This window comes from Ciconia boyciana, chromosome 4, assembly GCF_034638445.1.
Source record: "Ciconia boyciana chromosome 4, ASM3463844v1, whole genome shotgun sequence".
Taxonomy (NCBI): Eukaryota; Metazoa; Chordata; class Aves; order Ciconiiformes; family Ciconiidae; genus Ciconia; species Ciconia boyciana.
Genome location: NC_132937.1, coordinates 102600467 through 102612933, shown reverse-complemented (window position 1 = coordinate 102612933; position 12467 = coordinate 102600467). Strand labels below are relative to the sequence as shown.

The 12467-nt window shown below is 43.5% G+C and overlaps 1 protein-coding gene across 14 annotated transcripts; it reads right to left on the bottom strand.

Moving 5' to 3' along the window:
- Positions 1-5665: 5665 nt before the first annotated feature.
- SLC25A51 (solute carrier family 25 member 51) lies at positions 5666-12331 on the bottom strand. Of its 14 annotated transcripts, none has more exons than XM_072860877.1 (5): positions 12197-12331; positions 11577-11755; positions 11049-11092; positions 9524-9644; positions 5666-8318 (listed from the first exon to the last, which is right to left on the bottom strand). In XM_072860877.1, the coding sequence occupies exons 4-5, from the start codon at positions 9533-9535 to the stop codon at positions 7404-7406; spliced, it is 927 nt and encodes a 308-aa protein (XP_072716978.1). In that variant the 5' UTR covers positions 9536-9644; positions 11049-11092; positions 11577-11755; positions 12197-12331; the 3' UTR covers positions 5666-7403. The 14 variants fall into 14 exon arrangements, with proteins under 14 accessions (XP_072716978.1, XP_072716979.1, XP_072716982.1 ...); XM_072860878.1 differs by having other exon boundaries at positions 9566-9644; XM_072860881.1 differs by lacking the exon at positions 9524-9644 and having other exon boundaries at positions 11537-11755.
- Positions 12332-12467: the final 136 nt, after the last annotated feature.

Genomic DNA, 12467 nt, shown 5'->3' with positions numbered 1-12467 from the left:
ATAGGCTTCTCAGATAGCAACTCATAGTTTGAAATGTTCCATAGCATCTCTTCTGAGCAATTCTCTTGTTGCTGAAACTATTGTCTTGAACCTGAAGTAGACTGATGAAATCATAAATGAAGAGAGATGCCCTGCTTTCTAAAACACTGACTCTTAAGTTCAAACACTTGTACCTTTTGAATGCTTTTGGAACTGTGTGCAAGGAACACAATTCATAAAAAAGTACTTTTTTGCTTTAAGTTAATTGGCCAAGCCATGAAAAATTGAGCCTAGTGACTGCATGAATAAAATAGGCAAGTGTATCCAAGACCAGTTAGAAATGCATCACTTCCATTTGCACCCAGCTCCTTCTGCATGTGTATAACAGCCTGTAAACCTGAACCTACATCTGGGGCAGCTTGGATTTGTTGGTTTGTTAGAAACAGTTCAGGGGGACTTCCCTCATCTGTGACTTAAAGTGGAAGTGAAGTGTGCAGAAAACTTGAGGACAGTTGTGGAATACAAGATTTTTACGCAAAGAAGGAGCTAAGCTACAAGGAGTTTTTAATTGGCCAAGTTGTTTGGGGGAGGAAAAAAAAACCAACCACCCAGTAGCAGCCTGTGGCAAAACTGGATACTGTGTTCTTGACATTAGTGCTAAGTTTCCTGTTCCTGAAGTATTTTGAAACAGAATGCAGTGTAACTGTATGAACACTTGCATTTCTCTGCACTTCCTCCATTAAAAATCGTGGCCTGTTAGTAGTAAAGAAACAGGTTGTCCCCCTGTCCCTGCACTGGACCATGATGGCTTTTCCCTAAGCACTTGCTCTCCCTGCTTCTAGGCTGCTGTTTTCTTGTCTGTCTTAATGTTTTACTAAACATCATTAAAGGGACTACAGGTAACATTTTGAAGAAATCTTAAATACTGTTCTCACAGGCTTGAACCATGTTTGTTTTGGAGTCGAAGAAGCACCCATGAAATCAAAGCAGTTCTTGGGTCTGTTTGTTTGTTTGTTTTCATAGCTGGTTTTGGTTTTTCCCGTCAGAAATTCCTTGAACTGGTAGATTGCTTGTGACTTTAATTCTATGCCTGTTAATATGCACTGAGTGTTACTTTTTTTAATTCTACCTCATGATATGCTGTTTTTTACAAGAGTATTGTGCTGAAACATTGGACACTAACTTTTCTGTATGAAGAACTGTTACTCCAAAGTGACACATGTCATTACATCTAGATACTACCTGCAGTGCCCAGCACCAAGAGTGGTGGGTTGACCAGCCCTGCCCAGCTCTGGAAACCAGGGCCACTGAGCAGGAGTGTAGGACTGATGCTAAAAGTTGACCTGGTTAAGGGGTTTGATGATACGTTGATGCTTTTGTAGCATGTCCAGCAGATGCATATTAAGATGGATTCTGTCCCTGTATGCTGTAGAAATGTTACGTAGTTCTTCTGATTACATTTGTAATAAGTTTGAATAGTTTGAATTAGAATAAGTAGGTAATCTTAGATTTTGATCATTTGATTACTCCTTTTCAACAATACTTGTAAATTTTCAATGAAAGTTAATCTATTTTACCTATGAAGTTCACATAACACTTACTGGAACACTATTCAATAGTTTATAACTGATATGCCTTGCAGTTGCATCTTGGTGGAAGGAGTGATTTTTAGTTGTCTTTCTGAATAATATTACCTTGCCTTATTGAATGAATGAAATAATTTGTCGGTGAGCTTTGGATTATTTCTAGATAGCCAAAAAAAAGGTTTATCTTACTGTTACGTTTCAAAAGATGAATTCTTAACCTTCCAGAACTATATAAAACTGTCTGAAACAAATATAAGAAAATGGTTCAAACGGTAGATTGAAGACTGTGCTAACAGCAAAGTATGGTAGTGGCTTGTACCAGATGTTTCTTTAAATGGGTTTACTTTCGACCGCTGAAGTGTTATATCACTTGATAAATTTTACACTATTTCTACTGAAGATAGAGCTCCCCATTTGATTGTAAAGCATGCAGTATATTTTTTAAATGCATGGTTTCATATTCATTAACTTCTGTAGTAAAAGAGTTCCTCCATTCACAGCATGACTGATCAGCAGAAGCAGATAAACTGCATAATTAAGATCTCTATAGGAATGTCATCGTATAGCAGTATCTACAGGAACCAAACTAGTGTTTGAAGCTAGTAATAATTTTGTAATAGTCCAGTGACTGTATGTTGTGGGAGTAAATGCATTTTCTGAGTATTCCATTAGAGGTCAGTCTTTAAATCACTGCAGCACTGTTAGACATTTGTGTGGAGGGGGAGAGAAACTATTAATGGGACTACACAGTGACATTCATGTATTATGTACTTTCTGTATGGGGGGGGGGGGGGGGGGGGTGTATTTCAGCATATATACAGCCACGGAGCATCAGTCCGCTTGTCAAACATGGGTAGTTCAGGGAAAAATGTAACCTCCAAACAGAACTATTGGGGATAGGAAGAAAAGCACAGTGATATAGACAGACACACACACACATTTGTTTGCACTTGGAGTCTTGGTAAGGACAGTTTGATTGCCTACTACCAGAATTAGAATGTAAGCATCAGGTTTTTCTGGGGTTTGGGGGGGGGCGGGGGGGGGAATGGTAGTTGATTTTCAGTGGGGTTTTTTTGTTTGGTGATGGTGGGTTTTTTTATTTTTATTTGTGTAACACTGATGTGGAAACGTCCTGATACCGTAAAACATGGGTCTGTTCTATGAAATGTGAACTCTTAGAAATATACTTGCCAAATGAAAGCTTTTAAAAAATCTAGTTTACAAGATTCTAAAAAGTTGAGTAAAAGAAAAAAGTCAACAGCCCATAATACTTTTGTCCTGCAGGAAAAAGAAACTTCTCATTTCCTGATCTTAGTCAAAGGTGCATTTTCTTAAGCACCAAGTATCTTCAGTTAAGTATAAGGTTTTTAATACAAGAACAAATTGTGCATGTAGAATATTTTGAAATACCTGAGATTTCATAGGAAAAATTGTAGCCTTTTAATACAGTTAAGAAAGTATCAGAACTGCTCTGAAAATATTGTACTTACAGCCGTACAGTAACTTACTATTTGTGGACAGTTTCTCTTGCTTGCATAATAAATTAAACATTTATTAATTCAATGAATTAAAATCTATTTTAATGTATTTATCTTACACTGACCTTTGTTCTGTAATGCTCATTGGTTCTTGCCTACTCCCTACAACTAAGAGGACAAAAACAGTGCTTAGAGCAAGACAACCTCTGTACACAGGTCTCTCTCCCTCCCTGGGTTTCTTTGCTACTATCCTTATGGTCAAGCATGCTTGTGAGAAGAAACAGCTCACTCATGAAGCCTAGAAAGCGGGACATATTTTGGGGCTAGTATGATAATTACAAACTAAGTGTAATTAACCATTCCATTCCCTGAGACAGTACCTGTGGGGTAGAGAGCTCCTTTTGTTCAAACCGCAAACCCTTGAAGGCAGCATTGCTGTTCTTGTAAAATTTTGCTGAAGGAGTCTTGAAGTGGTGAGCAGGCAACAGCCTGAAACTGAAAATTATCCTGCCTGCTCTGCCAGAGATAGCTGTGTCCAAGGCAGAGGGTTGTGGGTTCCTTGTGCCAAGAGTGACGCTCTGCCCTGTTACACTTCCACTTGTAAAGGTTTGGGCTCCAGTGAAGCCACTAGGCACAGTGAAAACAGCATCTGCACAAAACCGAATTCTGCCTCAGTATCACCTGTCACAGTGTCATACAGGACCATTGGGGCATGTGGGACACTGCATGTTGTGCATGTGACTTGGTTATCTGCTGTTGTGTTTCCTCTAAATGATGCCTCAACACATGCAGGAATGACATGACATCTGGGTTTAAATGAGAAGGTGGATTTGAGTTGGGGCAAAGGAATACAAGCTAAGCAGCTGAGGCAATGAGCACACTTTGTTGCCCTGGCTTTGCTATACAGGCAGTAATATTAAGCTGCTGCTGCAGTTCTCAAGCTTGCACATCACAGACCCAGCTGTAGTGCTTTTCCATCAAGTTTTCCTGAAAATGAGATTAAGAAGAGTCAAAATTTAACTCTTATCCATACAACAGCCCTGTTAGGTGCAGACCACCAGAGCAGGCAGTGGAAAACAGTCTGTTTAATAATATGCTATATCCAGTTTACCTACCCTGAAGCTGCAAAAATGCTGTTGGGGCTTGTCAGTGCTTGTGGCTTTCTCTTATTATACACTGCATAATAAATGAGGGGAAAGCTGTCTCTCTAGTTGTTAGAGATGTGATAGCATTAGTTTCTATGAGAAAAAATGGACTATCACAGCCTGACTGACACATGATGTTTATTTCTTACACCTGTTACTGGAGCTTCTTGCCTTTTCCAGCCATGCTGTCATTTCAGAACTGCTGAGAGCTGCTGCCTTCATACTAGTTTACTTTCCCATGCAAAACCCTGTGTTCCCCCCCCCCCCCCCCAACAGCTAAGAGCTGGCCAAACTTGATTACCTGATTAGCATAAAACAGGCATACAAGGTCTGTGGAATAGAAATATGCCTCAAAGGGACAAAGCAGTATTTTTCAATATTGCCCTCCTTTGCTCAAAGTAGTTATTGCACAAAGTCTAGCGCTATTAGTCTTTCTCTCTGCAGTATTCCTGTTACCATTATCAGTGGAATTCCCCTTCCCTTCTCTAGCTGGAAATGGTTGTTGTAGTCCACCAAGGACAGCAACCAAGGCACCAGCAATAATTTTTAAAATTCTGCTTTAGAGATTGGTCAAACCTCACTATGAGTCTCAGCTGCATGTTTTCAGAGAAGGCAGCAACTGAGGCCTGGTCCCTCTAGCTGTTCAGGCAATGTCCTGGTTTAGTTCCCCTTGCATCTGTAGCAATGCAGTGATGAGACAAGGCAACAAAAGCTTGAGGATTCTACTCCTGAGCTGTCCCATGGAAAACTGTGCTAACCCACCAGGGAAGATGGCTGAGGGCACTTCTCTGCAATACACTTTCTCTTTCATACTACCTGCAGTAACCCTGCCCTGCACACAAGACAACACATAGAAACACTGCTAGTTAGGCTTGGTTTGAAGATCTACTCTTCCCTGATCCTTGCCAAGTATCACTTTTATTCTTAAATTGCAACTGTATTAAGTATGGAGTTGAGGCAGCCTGGTTATAGTCAGTTTAAGACTTGAAACTCACCTGAACAGAATTGTTTTCATGTTAGTTGAAGCATTGCAACTCCTTCTGTGCTCTCTTCCCAGACTGGGAATACATGGTGTTTAGTAAACTACATATTCCACCTCACAGTAACTTGTGTGCCAAAACTCACTGAACCCCTCTCTTCACTGATTATGAGTATCTATCTGCCCTCTTACACATAAAACATCTCTAATTTGTTAAGCATACAATTCCTTTGATTGTGTTGTAAAACTGTCAGTGGTTATAAACCAAAGCAAAGCAGATATTTGAGCATAGTTCTGTCATGACAGACCTGCAGTCTACTCCATCTAACCATGCCACATAAGCAGAGACAGCAACAGACCACGACTGTACTTTTTTCTGTTTGCTACAGTAATGCCAATAACCAAATAGTGGTGGGCTTATGTTAAACTCTTACCCTCAATGCTTCAGATTTCCCAACATTAGAGAAGTATATAATATCTTCCACAGAGAAACAGGATGCAAATTTTTTTATTCCATCAAGGAGTGATTACAAAAAAACAGTACACTGGTAAAAATCAGATTCTGCCAGTAACAAACATTCAGTAAACAGTTTATTTAAATGCAGATAATCACAACATTTGGATACAAGAATGCTCACTTGTGCCTGGCAATTTTGGGCTGTGAAGCTAGGGACTATATTATGATTATAACACACTGATTAGAATCAATATTTGAGGACAGTTTAGCAAATAGAAAACAAAGTAAGTAATAGCCACTCCAAAACTTACAAAAAGACCAACTCAGACCAGTTTCTGAAAGGTTTCCTGCCCCCCATCATCCAAATATGTATATATTTTCATAAAATAAAGTCCCCCAAGAGAATCAAATGCTTTTTGTTAAGACCCTCACCTGGTTTATGGTCATGCTTGCTCTTCTGTCCCTTTCTCTAAGGCCTGAAGTCTTATATCTCTCAATTCCCAAGTCTGTAAGACACACAATACTTCATATTTCTGTAAGTCTTTTTCAATACTCACCTACAGAAGTCCTTAAACACGTCTCCAAATGCTGTATCTTTCCTACTTAGCTGCTTCTAAGGTCATCTTTAGGTGTTGTCTCTGCTACACTTACAGACCTCTACTGAAGCGGATAATACCCAGAAAGCCCATCTTGTCAGTGCTGCTGTACAGTTCTGTCTTACAGAACTGTTAAGAGTACACATCAAGTGGGCAGAACTCCAAGTTTCAGGTAACAGTATCTTGTTGTGATCCATTACTCCACAGCCCAAATGAAACAAGTAATTTGCAAAAGACAAGATACCTCAGTACAAAAGAGCTGTGTTTGTGAACTATTTTCACAACTGCAGGAAGCTGAACTATTTCATGAGCATTACAGAAAGGGCCATGGCCCCATAGCTGTAAGCAACAGAAAAAGCAGCAATGCAAAAAAAAAAAAAAAAAAAAAAAAAAAAGCAAAACAAACTCCATGAACAAGTAGAAGGTTTTTTAACAAGGAAGGACACTTTAAAGCTGTAGTAAATTTGCTGTTTCATTCCTTCCACTTCTCCCTTTTTCACATGAAGGCACACGTATATATACACGCACAGAGATCCCACTTTGAATTGGAGTCAGCTTACACTGAAGTTAAACATTCAGTAACCACTCTTACACTGCTGAATGAAATGTTCATCTTAAAGCCAAGCATCAAAACAGCTGGCAGAAGAGTTTGCGTAGGCTTAGTTTAAGCTTGAAGTTCTGAACTTCAGTCATCCTCAATCTGGATCTGTCCTTTTAGCTTTAAACAATAAGGAGTACTTAGGACCCTAAAGCATTTTAAAATGCAGTTCTTAAATCAAGATTTTGAAGATTAGCAGGCAAGGGAATAAATTTTCATCAGCCCCTCCTTGATTTTCATGTTCTACAATGTGGACAGTGGAGCACATTCCATCATGGACCATTATGAAATTTTGGGAGTGATACAGAATAAGCTGCTGGACTAATATAAGTTTTGTTTTTTTTTTTTAAACCTTGTATTTGTCTAGTAGCTCCATTATGGGTAAACTCACCTGCCAGCAAATAAATACTTTAAAAAGTTCATCTTAATTGCACCAAGGTTTAGATGCATCACCATTCACCCCATAAATACTGAAGGCCAAGACAAGTACCTTTCACACTACGCAGGCACTGTTCCCTGGGATTAAGTGACATCATATGTGCCAATACCCAAATGAACAGAAGAGCCAAAGGAAGATAGTGGTTTTCACAACAGCTTTAGCAAGAATTCGTAGGTTGCATTGATTATGCCCCAGGACAGGACAGAACGATGATAATTCAGATGGGCTCCTCTGAAAAGGTGCATGAGTTTTCTATCACGTTCCAGCCAGATCTTCACAAAGACTTTTGAGAAGGACTGAAATTCACCACCAATTTGAGCTTGCATGCGAGTTTTTACAACATTCACTGGGAAAAACAAGAATCCCAGCATGGCACCCAACAGCCCTCCACAGATAAAGTCATTGACCAAATGAGTGCTGTAAGAAGTTGCTTCAGGCAGACACTGTTTGATAGGTCCCCGTAGGCCAAAGAAGAGTGCATTACTGGGTCCATTTCGAAGCAGAATAGGCACCAATCCCCGATAATATTCTCTCATCCCATAGACTTTCAGTACCTTGAAAGCCTGGTAAGTGTTTGTAAATTTATCATGGTGTTTGTAGTCCTGAAGCAAAGTCTGAACTCGCTCAAAAGGTGTAAGAACAGCTTCCGTGGTCCCTGCAAGCACTGCTGCCATGCTGCGAGTGAGGAGTTCAGGAGCACTTGTGTGGCTATGGAGCAGGGAGGAGAAATCTTCATACAAGCCAAACATTAGAGCCAGCGTTGTTGTTTTCTGCATTAATGGAGGAAGGATGCCACGATAGAGATTTCGAATTCCGTCCTTCTGTAGCTGATGTACTGCATCCTTTGTTTTCAGACCATACAGCTGCTGTCGAAAGAGGACCTTCTGGATGGGAAAAGTGACTGCTATATTTGTGAAGGCCGCACAGTAGCCACAAAGATAATGTTTACCAGAGGTAGCTGTTATGTCATTACTTAGATATTCCTTTGAATTCGTTGGGGCAGAACCTTCTGAATCCATCATACTGTTTTTCTTACTGTAGTATATCTGAATCCTCCTTCCCTAGATCAAAAAAGAAAAGAACGAAAATGAGCAGCGCTGCAGGTGACCTTGCAGCTTTATTCACACTAGTGGGTCATTCAAACAGCACCTGGTATCTTACATCCGAGGAAAGCCCATAAAATTTGAAGGAGAAAAGCAACAAATGCCAGATCTGATGGATGTTGCACTGTTTTCTACTCAAGTCTGAGAGACCTGAAAAAGCAGCAGTTTTTCTTTTCTGTACCCTTTCAAATTAAAATAGAAATAAATTGGGAAGGACATTGAGATATGGACTCCTCAAGCACTACATTACAGCTGACAAGAGGAAGCTTACACATTAGGTTTCCCTATTCACTGTGCCAAGGAATTGTCACAGTAATAAAATACCCATCACCGGGATGGTGGTGGTGGGGACAGAAGAGAGTCTAAGAAAACAAAAAGAAATAAAAAATAAATAAAATACATGCAGTAGGATTACAAATTCCAATCATTCCACTCTACCTTTCCCTGTGGCAGAAAACAACAGATAATTTAAATAACAACTTGTCATGGTTTAACTTGGCCAGCAACTAAGCACCACACAGCCACTTGTTCACTCTCCCCCCTGCCCCAGTGGGATGGCAGGGAGAATTGGAAGGGTAAAAGTGAGAAAGAAACTCATGGGTTGAGATAAAAACAGTTCAATAATTAAAATAAATTTTTAAAAAATACTGGGGGGGGGACACACAACACAAAGAGAAAAAGGAGAATAAAACCCAAGAAAAGCAAGCGATGCAAATGAAAACAATTGCTCACCACCAACCAACCAATGCCCAGACAGTTCCTGAGCAGTGCCCCCCACCCGCCAACCTCCTCTCCAGTTTTATTGCTGAGCATGACGTCATATGGTGTGGAATATCCCTTCAGTCAGTTGGGGTCAGTTGTCCCAGCTGTGTCCCCTCCCAGATCCTTCTGCCCCGCCAGACTACTCGCTGGTGGGGTGGGGTGAAGAGCAGAAAAGGCTTTGACTCTGTGTGAGCACTGCTCAGCAATCACAAAAACATCCCTGGGTTATCAACACTGTTTTCATCGCAAATCCAAAACATAGTCCCATACTAGCTACTATGAAGAAAATTAACTCTATCCCAGCCAAAACTAGTACACAATTGTAATCACAGGCTTAAATTAAACTACAAGACCACGTCTAACACAGTTTTGAAAACTTCTGGAAGTTCCAGTTAATTAACCTGCAGCCTCATCTCCTCAGAAAGACAGCATCTTGAACCCACCCTTGATTTTCATGTTGTTGACAAGACCTTGAGCTTGGCTAGATCTGAGGTCCTCAAGGATATGTAAACAGAGAGAGTTCTACCAAATAAAGCAGAGAAGTACTTAAGTCATTGTTACCAGACAAGACTTGTTCATCATTTAAAATAGGATTACTTATTCAACCATTATAAAAAGCTGTTTTTGCAGCTGATCCAAATCCTAACTTCCATTACAGCACAGCTTCAGTTAAGCCAGTAACCATCAAGTGAGACTGGTGGTGGTTTGTGAACTTCAGATACTCCCTGCCAGCAACATGCATGAGATTTCAATGATTTCAAAATGGTATTTGGGGCTAATACCCCTGCTTGGCACGAGGAACTGTTTCTCAAGGTGCAGCCACTACAGGCTGTTAAGTGAAGGATGCATGCCAGAGGCTATGCATGACAGAAACAACCTGGATTGCTCAAAGCAACCTGACAGATTACTTTCACCAAGTTCACAACTTATTTTTAAAACAAAACATGTATATACCTGGATTGGCTTTTCCCCTACAGCTACCTGCTATTTAATCCTTTAAGGTCTGGCAAGTGAAAATGCCATCTAAAGAATTACAAAATATGAAGTGTTTCTGTCAATACAAGAAGTAACATCAGAGACAGGGATTCATATTAGATGGCTTATACACCACTTTATATATGCACCAGTTCACAGTATTATTCAGGTTACTGTAGTTCTACTTGCATATACTAAAAAAGCCACATCTGCAGATATGCTAGTCTTACACAGGGGACAGTGGGTCACGCTAATTCAACTAACACAGTGTGGAAGAGTCTTGCCACAGAATACCATTAAGGAGATGACTGAAAAGGCCTTTGACAACTAGTCATTTATATGGGTGGCAGCTGTCTGGGGCCAAAACATGTTTTTCCCTCAAAAGAAACTCATAATAAATAGGGGGGGGTGGAAAAAGACCTTTACTTTTGTTTCAGAAGCTACATGCTCCTTTTGGTGTAACCACTGGATCTGTCCAGTAGGGAAGCACTGAAGACTGCAGCGATCCTCATTTAAGGAAGTCGTCACGCTTCTGAGTTGGGAACTTGCAAGAACCACGCACAGCAAATCCTCCCAGAAGTGTTTATGACAGAACCCTTGCTTTCACATGTAATTTGTAAGGCCTGTGCCACCTACAAGTACTAGAGCACAGCAGCCACTTTGTTAGAATTTAACATAAAAGAAACAGTTCTCAAAAAAGAGTAGAAGTTTTGGATCAATGGCATTGCCTATACATACAAACCCCTGAAGCTGCTGCAATGTCCCATTTATACACAGAAGTTCCCCTCAACCCAGGAGCCGATTTCAGAGCCCTCTGCGCAAGGGGGCACACGCGATCCTTTTTGACACAAAGTTCCCTGATCCAAGGTCTGTACGTCAGGTGCCTGCCACTGTCACCATCTTGTGGTATGCACATCTAGTGCTTCTGAAGAAGGATTTAAAGCCATTTACCTGCTTAAATGACCATGGCCTTCAAAATGCTGGCACGTGACCCACTAGGTCAGAAAAACACAAGAGAAAGAATAAAGAAAAGGACATTTGTTATGTGATATTGCATTGTATCTCTATATTTGTAATACTAGTAAGTGATCACAGTGTTTCCTGTCATCCTGACTACTGTGGAACAAACGTGCTACCTAGGAAGCCCTCCTGGCCCAACGGCAGTTTAAGATTACTCTGGGAAATGAACACTCATTCAATCAGTAAATCAGAGTAATATTACCAACTCCCACTCTTTTGCCATCAACTATGAGAAATATTCACCCTAAACAACTAGCCAAATCCTGAAGACATGCAGCTGTATCAGTTAACACAGAAGGTTTATGGATTCACCCATCTGTTTCTCCAGCCGATTGCCTACTGCTGTAACGTACACCAGGTTACCAACTCGGGGCTCACCAGCCCGTGGCTCCTCGCCACCGCCAGCCTACTGGACGCACCGAGCGCTTCCCCAAGCATGCAGCACGCTTCCAGACTCACTGCATTCTGGGCGCGGGGCCTCCCGCGATGCAGCTGCCCGGGAAAACCCGCCGGCCTGGTGCCGCTGAGGAGACCTCACTGCTCCCAGCGGCGCTGACAGGGCCGCCCGGCCGCGGCGCCGGTGTGCCGGGGACGCTCGGGAGCGATCGCAGCCCCTCCGGGGCACAGCACCAGGCGACCTGAAAGCAAGCAGGCAAACGCGAGTCAGGAACGCGGCAACGGCGCGAACAGGGAGGGCGCGGCCGCGCCGGGACGGCAGGAGACCACACCCGCCCCTCCCGCGCGGGCGGCGGAGCGGCCAGCAGCGCGGCGCCCCCCGGGAGGGGGCGGGGGCCGGGACCGGGGCCTGCAGCGCTGCCCCGCTCCCCGGCGGCCCTCGGCCCCGGCAGGCGGGCGCCCGCGGGCCGGGCTCGCGCTCAAGGTCAGGCTGCCGGCGCAGCGCAGCGCGGGGCGGTGGCTGCGGCCCGCTCCCGGCGGAACCACGCTCGCCCGTCCCCGCCCCGGCGCGCCTGCGCGGCCGCCGAGCCGGGCCGAGCCCCGCCGAGCAGAGCCGGGCTGGGACGCGTCGAGCCCCGCCGAGCAGAGCTGGGCCGGGCCGCGGGCCCCGCCTCGGGACGCACCTGCAGCCGTTGCCATGGCGGCAGCGGGGCGGGAGAGGACGGGAGCCTCCGGCGGCGGCCCGGCCGCGCGGCCTCTGCCCTGCGCGCGCCGGCCCCTGACGCAGCCGCCTGACGCAAGGGGTGACGCCAGCGGAGGGCGTGAGGGGAGGACGAAGAAAGCCCGTGCACCTCCCCTTCACGTGAGCCAGGGGAAGGGCGGTAGCGGCGCTGCCCCCTCCCCGTCTCAGCCAATCAGGCAGCGGCGCGGGGCACGCGAGCCGGGGGCGGGCTG